At 35.5% G+C, this 20284-nt stretch overlaps 1 protein-coding gene across 2 annotated transcripts; it reads right to left on the bottom strand.

Annotated features, from left to right (window-relative positions):
* Nucleotides 1-5469: 5469 nt before the first annotated feature.
* On the bottom strand, nt 5470-20213 carry LOC121728745 (proton-coupled amino acid transporter-like protein pathetic). 2 transcript variants are annotated; one of them, XM_042116988.1, is made up of 8 exons: nt 20044-20213; nt 13570-13720; nt 12555-12676; nt 9555-9639; nt 8897-9141; nt 7056-7268; nt 6488-6657; nt 5470-5778 (listed from the first exon to the last, which is right to left on the bottom strand). In XM_042116988.1, the coding sequence occupies exons 1-8, from the start codon at nt 20115-20117 to the stop codon at nt 5534-5536; spliced, it is 1305 nt and encodes a 434-aa protein (XP_041972922.1). In that variant the 5' UTR covers nt 20118-20213; the 3' UTR covers nt 5470-5533. The 2 variants fall into 2 exon arrangements, with proteins under 2 accessions (XP_041972922.1, XP_041972923.1); XM_042116989.1 differs by lacking the exon at nt 7056-7268.
* Nucleotides 20214-20284: the final 71 nt, after the last annotated feature.

Below are 20284 nucleotides of genomic sequence, written 5' to 3'. Positions count from 1 at the left end.
TTGGTACCAACATAATGAGCCATAAAATTGTGTTATAAGTACTTACATTTTAATTGTGTCGCACGTTCAAAGGGACACTATTCATTATTGTAGATACATTTCTGGATGCTGTATTAAGTTGTTTTTTTACGGTTCTGAATAAATTAGGCATTGAGGTCAAAACTTAAAAATTGCTTTCACATTTTCCCTATTTTAGATTATATACTTGTAGCAAACAATATTTATTCTTATATTACAAATTCTTAATATGCTCAGGTATAAGGTAAATGAGTAAATGTAGATAATATAATATTACAGTTTGTCATTTCACGTGGTCACTTAAATGTTAAAATTTCACAATTGCATACAGGTTTACAACTAAACCTGTTTGGTTTGGTGTACCTAATTTTATGCAACCTGCTAACAAAACTCAGTCTTAAGTGTAGTAGAATCATGATCACCTAATTATTTTGAATTTGTGTCTTTAGTTTTCACCAATTTCTCATGTGTCATATTACCTTTTATAGTAATTATCAACTACTTATCTAGTTTTTAAAAAAATACTCACTTCTAAATTAATAAGTGAAGTTGGCAGTTGCAATTCTCTTTCAATGGGAAAAAATTAATTACATACTGTATAATGTTTTCATATTGCGTTAGTGATTGTATATTATTTTTCCCTATATTATCATCATATTTTAAGGTCGTAGTAAGTATTTAATAATCGGCCAAGTGCTAGTCGGACTCGCGCACGAACGGTTCCGTACCATTATAGAGAAAAATTAGGGCAAAAATTGGGTTTTTTGTTTTTTAATTTTCTATTTTATTTTAATATTATTATTAAATATAAAGAATACATATAACTAAAGACTTTGAGAAAAAATCAAGCACTTACCTGTTGCCATTGATATAGAGCAAAAAGGGCCAAAAAATCACGTTTGCTTTATGGGAGCTTTATTAAATATTATTTTTATTTTGTTTTTAGTATTTGCTGTTCTAGCGGCAACAGATATACACAATCTGTGAAATTTTCAGTAGTCTAGCTATAGCGGTTCTTGAGTTATAGCCTGGAGACAGACGGACAGACATTGAAGTCTCAGTAATAGGGTCCCGTTTTTACCCTTTGGGTACGGAACCCAAAAAATGGTTTTCACTTAAAAATTCATATGACCCAAAGTAACTAGATTTTACCCACAAGTTAGTACACGCAATCTACGTGTAAACATTACATTTTTCGGTATAAAAGTAGCCTTCTTCTTCTTCTTTTTTATTAATGATTAAAGTAGCCTATTTCATTGTATTTATTTTTGATTTCTTTAAGATGACATGATTAATCTATACCTCGTTTTGAATATTAATTTGACCGAACAAGTGGCGGGTAATTAATGTCACTTTCACTTTCACTTAAGGACTCGATTCTGGAGGCCTACTCTGCAACGGTTCATTCAAATCTTCGAATCCGACTGAAAGCCCACCGAATTACCGTACCCTGAAGTTAATTTATTAGTAGCTTTTATAATTTTGGACGTGGCGGTAATATCGTGGACGTCCGTGGTAAAACGATATAACTGTAAATCTTTATTTAGTATATAGTGGGTTTCGGGGGCGATAAATCGATCTAGCTAGAAATCATTTTTAGAAAATGTAATTTTATTCGTGTTTTATCGAACACCGAGCAAAGCTCGGTCAAATAGCTAGTGTATTATTATTCGTCGACGATAAAGTTATAACGTGCACGTTAGAGGCCTTGACGACGTCTACACTCTTCTGAACCGCACAAAACGTCCGCGGTGCTTAAAATTAAAAGGACATTTAACGTGTCCAATGTTTTATCGTGGAAGTCGGCGTCCACGAATCCACGATAACGTGACGTGAAGAAACGTGACGTGTAAAAGCACACATTGTGCGCTTTTATAAATCCGGACGTCACGTGCTATCGTGACGTCCACAATAAAACGTTGGGTACGTTATATGCCCTTTTGATTTTACGCACCGCGGACGTTTTGTGCGGTTCAGAAGAGTGTAGAAGTCGTGATGTCCTCTAACGTGCACGTTAAAAATTTATCATCGACCGATATTTAAAAGCGTCTTCATATTATATTTCCATACATTTTACTTTCCTATGTTATGGTTTTACCGCGGATGTCCACGATATTACCGCCACGTCCATAATTAATAAAGCGCTCGTTTGTCAAACTTCGGAGGCATGTGACAAACGTTGGCCCGAGCCCCGAACTTTCGAACGAAATTATTTTTGAGTAGGAAACGGTCCGATCATTCAACTGCACTTCGGAGTGGACCTCCTGATTTTCATTTTCAATTATCGAATGTCCCTTTGATCGCAGGCTGCCTCACTAGCACATGAGATAGCCTCATATTATTTACTTAATATTTAATTTAAACTTATAATATTGGTTAAACACTAATGTCTTTAAAACAATGCCGTAGTTTAATGTTGATGATAGAAACCGTAATTAATAATTACTAGAGATCGCCCAATGGTCGAAATTCGACCTTACTTGCAACGACATTAGGACTACTACCTATATTTTGTAAAAAATAGTAACTTCATCATAGTCTTGTCTCTGGGACTCAGCTGATCTCAGACTGGCCGTTTAAGCATTGTCTAATTATTATGTCTATGGTCTAATTAGTATCTAAAATTAAATAAAAAAAAAACCAAACATTTTCAATTTGTCAACTTGTTGTCAACAGACTTACCATAAATATAATTCATATGAATAGGCTTGTCACTCAAAAATCTGTCATTTTTCCTAGTAGTATTGTCGTAGTGTGTGTAACGTTTTATTTGTTAAAATATATATGATAAAAGCATAATTTTAAAATAATATTAGCTCTATGCACTCCTTCACCATATAAACTATAACTGTGCAAAATTTCATGCGCCTACGTTTCCCCATTTTTCGTAAAAAGGGTTACAAAGTTTTTCTCTCATGTATTAATATATATTAAGAATTATTCAGTTACATACAGAGCCTTTTGGCATAATTTATGGGCCTATCCGCTAGTGTTAGCACTAGCGCCACCCATAAATAATCATTTAATTATATTTCTTAAAATCAGACAAAATTAAAAAAAAACAGATAATTTAGAGCTAGAAACTAGAATTTGGCACACGTGTTCCTTTTGTGGTAGGGATGAGTCATGACTCATGACTCATGAGTTATCCTATTTCCATTATACCTATCTACACTAAAATATTCTTTTTCAGGGAATAAATGTTTTGTATGAATATAAAAATAAACGTGTCTAATAATCACATTACACACATAAGAATAAAATATAATTGAGTAGATAGAGTTTTGTTTCAAACGCCTGTATATTTAAAATTTGTAACAGAGTTGTAAAACGTTTCGTCCTGGATAAATATTTTACCTGAATACATGATTAAAACCCATGGGTTTTAATCCACTCCGAAGTGCCTGCTTGTAATTCATGAATTACAAGCAGATTCATTTTAAATTTAAGATACCTGCTGATCAAATTTAAGTTTTGTAAATGGTCAGAATCACGCGAGTTACAAATATTTAATGTTAAGATTTTTATGATGAGACTAGCTTTGTGGTTTTATAAACCCTTGTAAATACTGATAACATAAGAATGGAAAATAAAGACTTACATTTTAAAATCACCAAAATACCATGCTCGTCCTACTTTAGAATAAACATTGAAGAACTATTTCACGTATTTGACTCTAACTACATGTGCGTCTTGATTTTATTTCTACAAGCGCGAACTGGACTATCGGACAAATGTATGGCACACTCTATAAATACTTTACATGCGATTGTGTCAAATATTTTCAGCTTTTACATTGTAAATGTACCAAGGGCACGTGAGAACTCCTAATTACCCTACTATCTAGATACTAAAAATAAATCAACATATTATGCGTGTTTTAAAACAAAATATATATGACAGATGCTATACTTATTTTATAATTATTCGTAGTAATTCGTAGAATACTGAAAAAACCAGTTTATTATTATATTAACCAGTATTTGGCCAGCCGAACTTATGGTGAAGTAAAAGTAGGTGTTAAAAGTGCCTAATTTTTGTATGCCTATATCACTTTACGCTTAAACAGCTGATCAGATGTAGACGAAATTTAAGGACATACGATCTGTGCATAGGATAGTTGTTATCGTGATAAATACGGTTTCCGTGTGATAAAATTACTTTTTAATATTAACATGTAGGAAATATCTAGTTATCAATGTTTCAGCATATTATAGCTAAGTTTATAAACATGAATAGCACTGATCATTGCTCTCGTGTCATTAACCATACAAATCAATACAGATCAATATTACATAAGTGTATTCTGCGCACTTGGCTCAATCTTCTAATTGACATCATGTCAAAGATCTAGCGTGTGTGATGCGTGGACAATCGAGACACTTCCTCTTTCAGTGGCTTTTATTCTAGTTTAGGGCTTGTGCTGTAACATTTAAATGGAACAAGGTATTGTATAAATTATATTATACGAATTCATATTCTGAATATAGTTGGGATAACTGGCGGGAACATTTCCGCTATAAAAAGCAATAACAACAGGTTTCTTCTTCACTGTTTTGATATTTTCTAATATAATATCTGTCCTACTAGACAAGTGTCAAGCGATTATCGTAAACGCCAAAAAATGTATGCGATTTGACATAAGTCATCGCTTCGCTAGCGAATACTAATGTCAAATCCCATACATTTTGTTGGCGTTTACTATAATCGCTTGACACTTGTCTCTAGGCCCTGGAAGAATTTTTGAGTAGATTCAATGCATATAAAACGAAATAACTATCTTTTCCTAGATTAGTTATATTGTGTATCACTTTACTGAAGTAAAGCCATGTAATATAAATAAGTCTATGAGTAAAGCAATCTCTACCATAGATAATCGTGAACCTCGTTTGTCATAGAGGAATCATCAAAATAGTTATACGATTACTTACTCAGGGTTGACGACTACCTGTACGATTTTAAACTTATTATCAGTTACCATTTCGACTTGTCATTTGGTCGTTTTTGCGCAGGACTATATTTTTAACTTATTTTTGTGTTCGAGTATGGGTAAAAGGGAGCTTTCACACGACACCGTGGTGGCAGCGTTCTTCGCCGCGGAGTCACAGGAGCTGCGGCGTTTTACCGCAGAGCCAGCGACACATACAAAACCGCTCGCCGTTACCGCTATTTTGGTATACCGCTTACATTGGTATTTAGGGCTCCATCCATACAAATTACAAATCCAAGGGGGACTAGCGTAGATGCGCCGCGCCGTTGGCGCTGCAGCGGCATAATGCGGAAACGGCCAAAGATTTTGCACGAGGTCTCACGCAATTGAAATATTTGTTAAATCCATACATAATATTTAGAAATTCATATCTACGCGTCACGTTGCGGTCTGATTTAACCCTATAATTATGTATCAGAGAAATTAGAGATCATTATACTGCGTAAATAAAACACTGTCAACTTCTATTTAATAATTTATTTACTAAGACTAATTCTTACACTTAATGGTTTTGTTTTACATCGATCAACTCTTCTTGAGGTTCTTAAGAATATCCATAATCGTCACAGCACATCCGGATAGTAAACACAGAAAACCGAATAACACAATAAGTATGTTTTTCCATAGCACCCACTTATATTTTCCGAGGTTTTCCCATCGGAAAATAGTTTCAATAACTCCCGGAATGATCAGTCCCAAAATAGAATAGAAGAGTGCTCCCACGATGTTAATGATTTGCTCCAACATCGGTAGAGCTACCGCTATGCCGCCTGCAACAAAATAGTCAAAATTTGTATAACGTTTCAAGTAAACTGACGAGCAAAAGTCACTGAGAAAACCTGGATATCTTCCAAAGTATAGAGCTCATCGAAATTAGAAATAATAATATTATTTCTAATTTTACAACAAACCTACATATTATGTAGGTTGCAGTAATTAAACCTATTTTTTAATAATTTACTACTTAATAAGCTTGCAGTCTGCACCCATATGACCCCTACCTAAATCATCAGTAACTGACGAAGAGGCCAATGATGAACTACTTAATAATCTTTATCAAACATGCCCCTCACATCTGAAGAATGCATCCGAGTTAAGAATGACCGTACTCTTGCACTTTTACATTTAGTTACACTGCTACAATAGCTGTTGAATACTTTAGGAATGATCTAAATTTTACTAAGCGATCCGAAACATATACCACAAGGCCGCGGTTCTCAAACTTTTTTGGAACCCTTTTAAAAAGCAAAATTCTTGACGGAAACCCAAAATAAAAGAAAAACTTTGAGCCCCTGCCTCAAGAAGTGGATGTTCATCACGGAGTTTTAGTCCATGCTGGTGTCTGGTGACATTTCTGAAAACGATTCATGTAAGTATCGCTCGCGGAGCCCTTATAAAGGCTTTCCGGAGCCCCATGGCTTTGCGGAGCATAGAGAATGGCTGCCATAGAGTATAGGGCTACTACTAAAATATACTGACCACAGAACCAAACGATAGCGATTCTCAGCAACGTCTGCGTGAGTTCCCTGTATGACTCCTTGACGTGGGGCTCTACGTATCGCGTCAGTACATCCACTACCACGTAGAAATGTAGAGGGTAGGTGAAGAATATGGACACCGCTATGAACACTTTCCCACAAATAGCTGGCCTGGAAGGTAGAAAAAAAAGTTTACAACTTCTTTAATTTTCAAATTGGTCATTTTGGTGACATTGTCCTACTCGTATGGTTTAAAATGAACTCAATTTAAGAACGCCTTCATTGCATCATATCTATCTCTCTAGATCCATCCAATTTTATGAAACACAAATCTATTTATGTTTCATAAAATTGAGTTAAACAAAATTGTTGTTGTAGATTGAATATTTTTGTCCTACGCATAAAATAGGCTTAGCGACTACGTCAATCGTTTTAACTTTTTTAATGATCAATATTATGAAGGTTAAATTTTATTCATCAATATTATCGTCACTAATTCATGCACAAACAGCGATGTGATGATGATTCCCCTCTCCACAAACTTATCAACAGCAAAAATTTAAACTCACCATTCATCGATAGGCAGATTCAGTGTGATGGTACCACGGAGCGCTTCACCATATCTGAAGTAGCCGAATATGCCCAGGGTGGTGTACAGTACTGTGATAAACCCCATGGCGATTACCATCACCCCCGGACAACCCAGGAAGTGCTGAGGTTTCTTCATGTTATTCTCAACTGGCATCACCACGCCTATACCTTCCATCGCAAATATTACTGTGCTAAATAATATTGTAAGCAAGATAAATAATCGGCCAAGTGCGAGTCGGACTCGCGCACGAAGGGTTCCGTGCCGTTGTAGACGAAACAAAGGCCTTAAATTGTGTTTTTGTATGGGCCCCCTTTGAATTTTAATTTTATTCTTAAATATTATAATATTAATATTAAGTATTAAAGTAGACATATAATTATTAAGGTCTTTATGAAAATTTCAAGTAGCTAGCTGTTGCCATTATTGATTACGAGCAAAAAAGGCCAAACAATAATGTTTGTTGTATGGGGGTTATTTTGTTGTTATACTCGTAGCGGCAATACAACAGAAATACACAATCTGTGAAAATTTCAGAAGTCTAGCTATAGCGGTTATTGAGTACACATTAGTACAGCCTGAAGACAGACAGACAGACAGACAGACAGACGGACAGACAGATGGACAGTCGTTGAAGTTTCAGTAATAGGGTCCCATTTTTACCCTTTGAGTACGGAACCCTAAAAACTATCTGTTTATATTTTGGAAAACTCCTAGCAAAGTTGTAAATTATTTATTGCTATTTAAGTAATCCAGGCGGTTAATGAACTACGTTTGCTTCCTGATAAGGTGTCGGATAGGCTATCCACAACTTATTTGACAGATGCTCCATACTCTATCTGTCAAGTCAAGTTGTGGATAGCCTATCCGGCACTTATCAGGAAGTGGTGAAACAAACCCTAAGAATTAAAATAAATATATTAAGTATATTGAGTCCCGACACCAGTGTCTGATCCTTTAATAGCATGATGTATGGCATATTTTATTGACAAATTGGCTCTCAATGTTTTCTCTCTTTCACGGTTGTAAAATGGCAGCCATTTTAGCTTTTCTCAGGTTTTATCACTAATCTGACCAATACTTCATGTAAATATCCTTTACAGATAAATAATCGGCCAAGTGCGAGTTGGACTCGCGCGCGAAGGGCTCCGTAACATTATAGAGCAAAAATAGGTATAACAAGTGTTTTTACTGTATGGGAGCCCCCTTAATTATTTATTTTAATTGAATTTAATTATTAAAGTAAAAATTTAACTAAGTATTAAAAAAAATAAGTTTGTTGTATGGGAGCCCCCTCCCCCCCACCTTAAATATTTAATTTATTTTGTTTTTAGTATTAATTGTTGTTATACCTAGCGGCAACAGATATACACAATCTGTGACATTTTTAAAAGTCTAGCTATAGGATTTCTTGAGATACAGCCTGGGACAGACAGACATCGAAGTCTTAGTAATAGGGTCCCGTTTTTACCTTTTGGGTACGGAGCCATAAAAAGGTCCACGCATATCCAGCGTAGTCCACAAGTTTAAAGCTAACTAACTAATTAGTCTGTGAGCAAACACAGACAGGCGGACGGACAGACAAACGGACAGACAGACGGACAGACAGACGGACGGACAGACGGACGGACAGACCGAAACTATGGATTCCTTTTTGACTACGGAACCCTAAAAAGAGTGATAATAAATTATTGTCCCTTAAATTAAAATATTGTTTTTTTTTTAATTTGACAGTAACTATAGTTTTCAGGCTCTCTGATTAAATATACTACTACTATATCGAACTAGTAACTATACAAAATCATGAAAGTTTATACTTACGACAAAAACGCAGGAAACCTAGCAATATCTCCTGTTATCCTCTTGTCGCTAATAACGATTGGATCTCTGAAGATGTAGTAGAGGCATATGAAGAAAACCGCCACGAGCAATAGGTTAGCCAGCAGGGAGAAAGGAGCCAGCCATTTTAGGTAACGTATTTGAACCAGCAAACTCAGAGGCACCAAAAATATTAGACAATAATACTGGACTGGTAGTATAAAAGCCTGGACATATTGGTCAAGAAGCTGAAAATAATTACTTCAGTTATAGCTATCGGAATTCGGAAAAATTATATTCATAACTTCTTACATATATTCTGTTTGTTATTGCGAATTACTTTTATATCTCTTCTTTTATTACTAATCTTTTCTTCAAAGCTTTTTCAAACAACAAAAGATAATACTGTTATCTTTATCAATAAGGCAATATAAGAGATAGAGGCACTACTAATCACTAATTTTTGAGAATCTCAGAATTTGGAATTGTTAATTGTAGTAACGACGCAAGATAATATTTTCTTGCACTTTGTTCATTAGCTTATATATTGTAGCGCAGTAATTTTACTTATTTTTATTAAATTCTAACTTATGGCATTAATAGCAACTTGAAATTAGGTCATTTGGTGTTATTAATCACTAAGTCGAGGCGCGTTACAAACCTGTTTGACCGAGTCCGATATTAATACAGTGAATATGCAGCAGACACCCAAATATGTAAATAGCAGTGCAAATTCCGCGAACAACCTGTAATATAAGATTAACAGCAGTTTAATATATAAAATTCGGATATAAAAATTGCGCATAGAGTTCTGTATAGACTTAAGGAATTTTCGTATTCATCTAAGACAATTTTTAGTAATCTTGCTTGTAGAATATTATGTAGATACGACTTTTTATTTAGTCTGAGGTATATACATTATACATACATAATATTCTTACGGCACCAATGACGTCACAATTGTCCAGTTTCTAAGGTTCTTTACCAGGGGTTTATCAATGGTCAATATTGGTGTTGATTGGCCAATATGTTAACGTTAGCTAATCAAAAGCTAATAAACTGATAGACTATCAGTAAAAAAAAACAATGCTATTTACCATAGCATAGAAAATTAACCAAACATTATATTGTTTGATTTTAGTTTTCGTTTTTGAAGAGGAATTAATGTATTTGTTAGTACAAATATCTAGTTAGTAATAATATGTTACTACAGTTACCTACCATTAGAACAGTAGATACCTACTTAGAAAAAAAATTAGAGAATGCATATACTTACATAAAAATACACACACTGGCAAAATTAGCGGAACATTGGTAAAAAGGGCCAAAACTTGAACTCAACTGGGCCGGGCTGTCTGAAAGCCTTTTTTATAGCTTCTAAGCTCATTCAAGAAATAAAATATTGAACAAAACTGGCAAGTTGACAGGTTTTTATAGCAATTATACCCTAATAAGTGTTTTTCGATTATTGACGTTGTAAGTGTTCCTGATAAGAATGGCGTTTTAGCGGGGTGCAAGGTATGCTCAGCTCATTTGATTGTTTGGTTTTTGGAAGAACACATTGCTTAGATACAAAATTAGTGATTTCCCAGCATCTGCGACAGCTAGAGCTGTAACCACGATAGAGAAAGGTCACACCTACCGTTCGGTCAGTCAGGCCTTAGGTGTGTCGGCTTCCGTGGTTCATCGTAACTTTCAAGGCTTCAGAGAGACTGGATCTTACGTTCGGAGACGAGAACAAGGCAGATATCGGGTGACAATGGTTCAGAATGACCATTTTGTAAGGAAACAAAACTTAAGAAATCGACCTCAAACTGCTATGCAGACACGAAACCTGTCGGAACAGGTCCAAGATGAACGTGTAAGTGATTGTACAGTAAGAAGAAGACTCAAATAAGTTAAATTAAACTCAAAAGTGCCAGCAAGGGCACCAAAACTTGAGACAGGACACCGAAGAGCCAGGCTAAGATTTGCGCGTGAACATCAAAATTAGACAAGTGAGTGAAATCTTGTGCTGTACAGTGATGGGAGCAAATTCTGTGTACATTGTATTGACAGGCGATAAAGAATGTGGATAAATCATAAGGAAAGCTACAGGCCATCAAACTTACCGGAAACAGTGGCCTATGATGCAGGCTTCGTAATGGTTTGGAGTTGCATATGATTTGGAGCCCGCATGGAGCTGATGATTATAGATGATGGTACTTTGACAGTACAGAGCTATAGCACCGACATCCTGGAACTGCATGGTGTGCCTTTTACACAGTTTTAGGTAGTTATTTTCAATTTTATGTGCGTCCATAGAGTAAGAAAATCGGGCATTATTACCTAAACGATGCTGGCGTAGCCCAGGTGGAGAGGCCAGCGTGGTCTACGGATGTGGATCCGATTGAAGACGTGTGGCACATCAATGGGTGAACGGTACGAGTTAAAACTCCAGCTCCAAAATGTGTCCAGGAGCTCGAGTTGGCGCTACTGGAGGAGTAGGAGAATATCCCACAGGAAATGATTGACAATTAAAATGCAAGCATGGAATGGCGTATCCAGGCCCTCTTGAGATCCATAGAAGGCATTACACCAGCATTACACGCTTTTAACATGGCATTTCTTTAATAAAAATGAAGAATTTATCTCAAAAACTTACTACTGAAATTTATAAGATTTTCTTAATTTTTTTATTTTTGCTGATTTTTTTCTATTTTTCACGTTTTTATGCCCTAAATTTATAATAAATTTATTTTTTAATAATCAATTAGTAAATAAATAAATAAATATATAAAAATCAGTGAACAATTAAAAAAAAATTGAAAATTTTGTTATGTTCCTCTAATTTTGCCGGTGTGTTTATTTTCCGTTCATCAAGAGCTTTTTTTTTTATTTTAGTTATAATATTATTTACAAATCAGTCATTGAACAAAAAGAACTTGTGTGCAAGTGATGCAACGTTTTTGACATTGTTTACTTGACTGATCCTTTTGAACCTGGTCATTGGCTGATCTTCTGCATGATAATCGACATCCCTACATCTTGAAATTTGAACATAGCTAATAATTACAATAAGTTCATTCAAGTGGAATCAAAGAATAACTTAAGGAAAAATATTGAAAATTTCCACATACTCGTAGTAGGTAGTAATTGTACTATTCTATTATAATATCACAGGATATCTATTCTGTGATAGTAGGTACACCTGCATCTTTCCAAAGTTGCTTAGTAATAAAACTTAAAAGGTTTTATTCTTGTCTGACCTATTAGAAAGGTCACTAACTAAAAAATGACAAAAAACGCCTGCATACATTCTGAGGATCTTCTTATATAGGTATAAAGATATAATACATAGTAATAATACTTTAGGGAGTGTATGTGTACCTTGTGTATAGATCTCACTGTGAAAATAGCATCGCTGAAAGAGTAACTTTTTAACTTTTGTATGGGGAAAGTCATGACGCTAAAGCACTCGTAGTAGTCGACAAGTATGTACTCGTAGTAGCATTATTATTTGAATAAGTCGCGTTAAGTCCCGATTAATAAGTTTAAGCTAAAGCACTCGCCCATACTAATGACACCGTAAATAAGACTAATATAGAGTCTGTACCGATGAGATGCCTAATAAAGGCGTTTAGCGTGTTCATAGAGTAGCATAGATGATAAAGTAACTCACTTAGCAAATCTTGAAAGTGATCTAAATCTTTTGGGTCCAATGGAGAAGGCTGCTTCACATGTGTCTGCATAATTAAGGACAGGTTTTTGCAGCGCCACACAGCATCCTCTAGACACACTCACCTACAAACATCACTAATAATTATTAGGTGGATTATGTTACTTTTGAAGTTTATCGATACAGTAATATGACGGAAACGTTGGCCGAAAATAACTAAAGACATATAACAGAGCTCCCAAAGTGATGACTTCTATGCGCATGCATAGAAATTTTCGTAATTTTTCGGCAACGGTCGTATTTCCAGAGCGACGGTAGACGATATTGCATTTTCTAATTGCATTGCGTTTAACATACATGTATTAAATTAGTCAAAGTTCGTCGTGATATTCCTGTAGCTTTTGTAACACGGTCATTCATGCGCATTATTAATTTTGGAGTACTGTAAGTGTATGAAGTGCCGTGTAACTAAAATTTTGAAACATAAGGGCAATCACTCATTTTTCCCCTAATAATTTGAACGAATCTTGTAACTTACCTGCTTTATCATCTAGCTAATATAATATCTGGCTATACAAAAATCCTCATTTTTTGATTTCAAAACGTCAGTTTTCAAATTGTTACAATACGCACTTCATATACTCATGTCCTCAGGCTAGGCCACAACAATGCGTTGCGGCGTCGTATCGCAAAAATAACATCGCACGGAAATGCGATGCGTTATCACAACGCAAAAATTTCATCGGAAATGTTGAAGCATCGAATTGAAGTCGTAGATTTTTACGATGCGGCGCCGCAACGCATTGTTGTGGCCTGGCCCTTGAACTGTCACAATACTATTGATTCCCCGCCAAAATTCTCGATCCCAAGGACTTTTTTCGGTCATTGCAATTGATAATAGATAAAAAAATGTTAAAGAGGAAGTGGCCTCTTGAATAAATTATTAATTTAGCTACATATTACAATAATTGTAGGGTAACTAAAGTTGTAGGGTAATGTGGTGATTGATTATACTTACGAAAATATCAACGCAATGTGCGCATATAATAGCAATAATTATAGTTGCAACAATGCCGACGCCCCATCCTGCGTTGGCGAAGGCCAGAGGAATAGCGAGGATGCCCGATCCCAGCGACGCCTTCAGCAAGTTCGCCAAAGACCGTATATCTCTGAAACATAGCGAACACACTGGGTGATTCAGAATACACTAGTCGACTAAACATAAAAAGCGGCCCGAATTTCAAATAAATTCTGAAATTTTACATGGAAATTTCTGCTGGAGGCCTAATACTGCCGCACTTAGAGTGGAACATTATTTACTTAATTGTAATTAATTCAAAATTTTGACATAAGACCCATACATTATCTGTCAAACTCTTCATTAAATTCAAGGTTAATCGTAATTAAATGTCTTTGAGTAGGGGAGAGGGGGGCTAGTACTAACAGATTTTGAATATTGTCATTTATCTTCTTAATTTGAAAACTTTATGTTATTATTTTTATACCAGAGTAACGAAAATTTATATGACTTGCATATACTAAGCTAAAAATTCATCTAAATTACTTGGATTCGAAGGGAGACGCATTTTAAAAAAAAAAGTCAGCGGTTAAAACTTGTCCCGTTTCGGGGGCAAATATTAACAGTGACGGGGTAAGTATTAACGCTAGTAAACTTGTTAGAATTTCATGTAACCATGGAAGTAAAAGAACACCATAATAATAAATTGGTTATTTATTTATTTTTTGACATACAAATGTTAAAAAACAATAAGATCTTCTGTCAAATAACATAAATTTCCTTTTAAGTTATCCAACCTGAGCTGTTTCCAGCCGTTATGGATTCTACTTGCAACAAAAATTGAATGTGATCCTCGGATTCGGACATCGGTGGATTTGGTGTTGCCGGAGTGCCGCCAGAGTTATAGACGTACCTCTTTCGGCAGATGTGGCAGCTCCAACTTGCTTGTAATACCAAATATTAACGGTTAATACTTACCCCGTTCCTTTTGTTAAAACTAGCCCCCGATGAACTTTTTGGATATAACTAATTATTTAAAGAAAACTATAGGTATTTTTAATAAAATAACACGGAAATGTAATAAACAACTAAATAACCATTAATTATATAAAAATCTGCAATCGCAAAACCAAATAATTAAAGAATGAATCAAAAAATTCGAGACGTAAAAATGTTTGTTTACCTGTATTTTTGTACCGACATACCATAACTTCACAACATGGCGGCCGGTGGGCAACACACTTGTCGCAAATCGTTCGCCGACGTCACCCGAACTTATAGTATTGGATCCGACCGTAAAATCCTGCAGGAATCGTTTTTTTCGATCAAATTTATTTTAAAATAATCTTTAGAACGTATATAATGGATTAATGTTGGGTTGCCTTGTTAAAAGTAGCCGCAAGTACCTCTAATTAAGTTTAATGTTCATGAGATGAATGCATAATTTGTTTGAATATTTTTTTCAGTAAATTTTACATCATTTGAAAGAAAATGACGAGACAAAATAAGGTATAAATGGTTGCCAGCTCTAAGTCGGCCGCAACCTAGGGTTGCCAGCCCGTAAACAGACATAGTTCATCATCAAAATTGAAGCATCGATTTTTTTAATAATTTTGATACAAAATTAAAGTTTTATGCATTTTGTGCATGAATATCCATGGTTGCCAGTTGCACGATAGCCGCAAACTGGGGTTGCCATCACTTTTGTTTAAGACAAATGTTCAGGCCTACAATTATTATGCCTGGGAGAATTTGAGGACGTCGAGAACCCGCAAGATTGCAATTTTTATTTAACAGGCGTTTTTATTTTTATGCGTAGTGTCCTGTCATTCCTCAATGTCATTCCTTCTTAGTTCTTATTTTTCCATTGAATACACGCAAGTTTGTATTACGGGCTTTCATTTTACTCAATTAGAGGTACTTGCGGCTACTTTTAACAAGGCAACCCAACATTAATCCATTCTATACGTTCTAAAGATTATTTTAAAATATATTTGATCGAAAAAAAACGATTCATGCAGGATTTGACGGTCGGATCTTAGGATATTATAACATTTAACGTCTTACCGTATTATCATTTAATTTAGTAGTTATAGACTTGTTAATACTTACCCCTGTTAAATCTAGCCCCCCTCTCCCCTTCGGCGGTTAGGACTTTAGTCTCAAAAATATCGAGGATAAACAGCTGTGTGATTAAAAGTACAGTAGTCGGCCTATTGAACTCATGAAATAATAATAGCCGTTTTACCCTACATTGGGTAAAAACAATTTTCCTTTAAAATGGTTATCTATTTTAAGAGTAAATCCTTAAATAAGAGGATTTTTTCTGGGTCTATTTTTATAATAAATTTAAGACTTTTAACGTTTCAACTGTTTCAGTAACGGCGTCCTAAGTAAGTAAGTAAAATTGTATTTAAAACTTTTTCATTTTGTGTATAGGATATCATCCCAATTTGGTACCATGTTCACAAAAGTGGTAACCTGATGAAAGGATCGATAAGTAATCGAGGAACTCCTCAAAATTTATATGGGAACTTGTGGTGACTTCATTTTCGTGAGAAGTATTCTAAGCATAATATGCTACCAACAAGTAATATTTTGCACCGAGGTAGGTATACCAAGGTTTGGAAGGTGCTAAGAGAACTGCTGAATCTATGTAGATACAATTTAGGGAGTTTCTGCGTTGTTTAAAGTGCCTGATAGACGTACAAACTTAAAGTACGCGGGTTTTTAGTTCGCGAACTTACTCGGCTCGCGTCGATGGCACACGAGAATCGCTCACACTGGATTACCATAAGCCCGTGTACTTACTCGCACGTCTGTCACCCCTTTATAGGAATGTGCTACCATGCATATTATATTCATCATTATCACTATCACAAACCATTATATCATCGCATCCATTATGCATCGGCCCATTTTGACCTTATTATTGGTACTTATCATAGTCTTATTACATTTCACTTAAGCCGCGGGTAACACCGCGGGGCACAGCTAGTTATAATATTATGATTTAATTTTTGGAAATATGATTACGTACAAGACAAGCGTAAATAAAATACACAGTATCTATACATATAATAAAACTGTAGAAATGACAATTCAGTACATTAAAGATATCCAAAAAATAATAAGCGGGGGCTGTTACTACATCGCTATAGAAGCCAAAACTGTGGTTAGTTTTTTGTCTGTCTGTCTGTCTGTCTGTCTGTCTGTATGTTTGTTCCAGCATCACATGAAAACTACTGATCCGATTTGAATGCGGTTTTCGCAGATATATTTGTCTTCTCCCAACTTAACATCTGGTGTACAAAAATTTTTCCCCCCACCTCTCCAAGGGGTCAAAAGAGGGGGTAAGATTTTGTAGCAAATTTTATTCTTTAACACGAAAACTACTGATCCGATTTGAATACGGTTTTCGCAGATATATTTATCTTCTTCCAACTTAACATCTGCGCCCCCCCATACCCCCCCCCACCTGGTAATGTTGCCAAGCAAAATGGTGTTGCGTCGTTAGTGTTGAGTTTTACGTCTCCTTCTTTAGAATCAAAGTAAGTTATTTATTAAAAGTGAAATTAATCTAACCAAAACTAAACATGCAGATTTTGCGTGTCGTTTGTTTAATATGCGGGAGGCTTTGCCCCTGCCCCTACTTGGTGGGGCAGCGCCCCCCCAAACCCCCCCCCCTCCTGGTAATGTTGCTCAGCAAAATGGTGTTGCGTCGTTAGTGTTGAGTTTTACGTCTCCTTCTTTAGAATCAAAGTAAGTTATTTATTAAAAGTGAAATTAATCTAACCAAAACTAAACATGCAGATTTTGCGTGTCGTTTGTTTAATATGCGGGAGGCTTTGCCCCTGCCCTTACTTGTGGGGGCTGCGCTTCCCCAAACCCCCCGCTCCTGGTAATGTTGCTAAGCAAAATGGTGTTGCGTCGTTAGTGTTGAGTTTTACTTCTCCTTCTTTAGAATCAAAGTAAGTTATTCATTAAAAGTGAAATTAATCTAACCAAAACTAAACATGCAGATTTTGCGTGTCGTTTGATTAACATGCGGGAGGCTATGCCTCCGGCCGGTACTTGGGGGGGCTGCGCCCCCCCATACCCCCCCCCCCCCCCCTCCTGGTAATGTTGCCAAGCAAAAACATGTTGCGTCGTTAGTGTTGAGTTTTAATTCTTATTCCTTAGGAACAAACTAAGTTATTAATTAATAGTGAAACATACAGATTTCGAGTGTCATTTGATTAATATGAGGGAGGCTTTGCCTGGATATGGACAGACGTTTTTTACCATTTGAGTAAGGGACCATAAAAAGGAGAGAATTATCCATTTCCGTTATTATACTATGGTAACGCCTACGAAGTCGCGGGAAATAGCTATCCATACTAATATTATAAATGCGAAAGTGTATTTGTTTGTTTTTCCTTTCTTCGCAGCCTAACGAAGCAACCAATTGACTTGATTTTTGGCATCGACTTAGTTGAAAGGATAGAGAGTAACATAGGCTACTTTTGGTCTTGGAAAAACATCATGTTTCTAAAGGAGATTTGCAAGAATATTCGTATTGTACACGATTTTCGAATTTCACGCGAGCGAAGCCGCGGGCAAAAGCTAGTTCTACAATATTTGCATTCAGAATAATTTACCAAAAGCGTTTCTTTGGAGAAAAACTCGCTCAGGTAGCCCTAATTATTAGAGACTAACGATTTACTTTAGCGAACGATCATTCGATTAGGTGCGACAATTATGCGGCACGCGCTAAACGCGTTTTGACAGATAAACTAATATTCATGTGATGCATAATAGTTTGTACACTATAATAATAATTATTAGTTATTACCCAATAACTAATCTAAGATTAAAGCGCCCTTAAGGGATCTTAGGTATTTCATGTTAAAATCCATGTTTGGTTAGTCTTAGATTTTCGAGAATAGAAGGCTTTATCATTGTACTTTCAAAGTTCATAAAAGAATATTGTAACAAACAAACAAACAACAAAAACCATGGGAATGTTAAGGAGAAGTCTTAATTATTCTACCTCAAGTAATTATATTGAATTAAAGTAAATTTAAATGAAGGCCAATAGAAGGCAGGTAAATAAAAGTGTAGAAGAACATTAATGTTTTAATTAAGTTAGTCAGATATTATACCGATTTAGGTCATCCGCACACGCCCGCGGAATAGCTCATCATACCGATAGAGTCGGATCCGGTTCCGCGCGTGCATGCCAACCGTAATTGCTCTTTGTGTTAAAAGTTAAAACTTAAACGACAGCCTGCCGTTAAGAATAATTTTTAAATAATAAATTGGCCAAGTGCGAGGCAGACTCGCGCAAAAATAGGCCAAAATTGTGTTTTTGTATGGGAGCCCCCCTTAAATTTTTATTTAATTTTAATATTATTATAAATTATTTAAGTAGTTATATAATTCATAAGTCTAGCTATAGCGGTTCTTAAGATACAGCCTGGAGACAGACAGACGAACAGACGGACAGACAACAAAGACTCAGTAATAGGGTCCCGTTTTTACCCTTTGGGTACGGAATCCTAAAAAGCCTTAAATTGCGATAGAGAAATCTTTTGTTGGTTTCTTTTGATACCAAGACGTGTTAGATAATATACTAATTAACTATTCATAAGCCCGCAAATCACTGTATCTAGCCTAGGGTACACTTCTGTTGAAGTGTAAAGTTTAGTTTTATAATCGATTCTTTAAGCTTTGTTCCTCTAGTTTCCAGGAATAAGTGCAAAGCCAGAACCCTTGATAATGCAAAAAATCAATACGATGTTACTCTAATTTAAACCCTCTTTGTTAAGTCAGAAATAAAAATAATTAGGACCCGGTGGGGTATGCTGGTAGGCGTAGTGAAGTTAACAAAATTAATGCTACATACAGCAAATCGTCAGAGTTACACACTATTAGCCTCTGTAAGGCCACAAAAAATCTTCATTAGTCATAATATTATGTTCGCATGCATTCAATCGATGATTGAATAAAAACTGGTGCTTCAAGTGATGATTGTGTTCGCATGTTAGTAGCTATTTGTTATACAAACAATCATGACGGTAGTAAGAATCTTGCAAATTATATTTTCGTTTAGGAATGGAGAACTCTTAAGTGTTGAGCATGCTAATGTAGCATGCTCAACACAGTTCTCCATTCCTAATAGATCAATGGATCTTACCGTACAAATAGGACTCAAAGGGTTGAAGTAAAGAGTAAAAGGCTCAATGGAACCAAAATAGAATTAGGTGTCCCACAGGGATCTATTTTGGCCCTATTTCTTTTTCTCGTCTATTTAAATGACTTACTTTACATTGTTGAGACTTATATATACTTTATGACTTATAGATACTTTTTGCCTAATTTTAGTCGAAAAATAATCGTAGAATTCCAGGAAAGGTTTATGAGTGACACAAAGTTCACAGGGACATCTAGTAAAATATTATAAAATACAATTTTTTAAATAAAAGTACTCACGAATTCGGTTTCTTTACATCTCTATGATCAAACGGATTATATTTTTGCGACGAAACATCTTTTTCGGTGTCCATATAGCAAATTATTCCGCCCTTGCGAAACGCTGTTTGGTGCAATGATGAATATTGTCTTCTTTTTTACTCGGTAAAGTAAGTAAACATAACTCTTGTGATAAAGATGTAATTTAATATTAACGTTTTATGATCATAATCACTGTATTTAACACTTTGATAAGAGGGAG

Source organism: Aricia agestis, chromosome 7 (genome assembly GCF_905147365.1).
Source record: "Aricia agestis chromosome 7, ilAriAges1.1, whole genome shotgun sequence".
Lineage (NCBI taxonomy): Eukaryota > Metazoa > Arthropoda > Insecta > Lepidoptera > Lycaenidae > Aricia > Aricia agestis.
This window is presented reverse-complemented; position numbering and strand designations above follow the sequence as displayed.

Bases quoted from the DNA above. Each gene is read 5' to 3' on its own strand.
- LOC121728745 (XM_042116988.1), bottom strand. From the start codon at position 20,117: ATGGACACCGAAAAAGATGTTTCGTCGCAAAAATATAATCCGTTTGAT. The intron at 9,640-12,554 runs GTGAGTTACTTT...CTTATATTACAG, and splicing joins TCACTTTCAAGATTTGCTAA to GTTGTTCGCGGAATTTGCAC. The intron at 9,142-9,554 runs GTTTGTAACGCG...AATTATTTTCAG, and splicing joins TATCGGACTCGGTCAAACAG to CTTCTTGACCAATATGTCCA.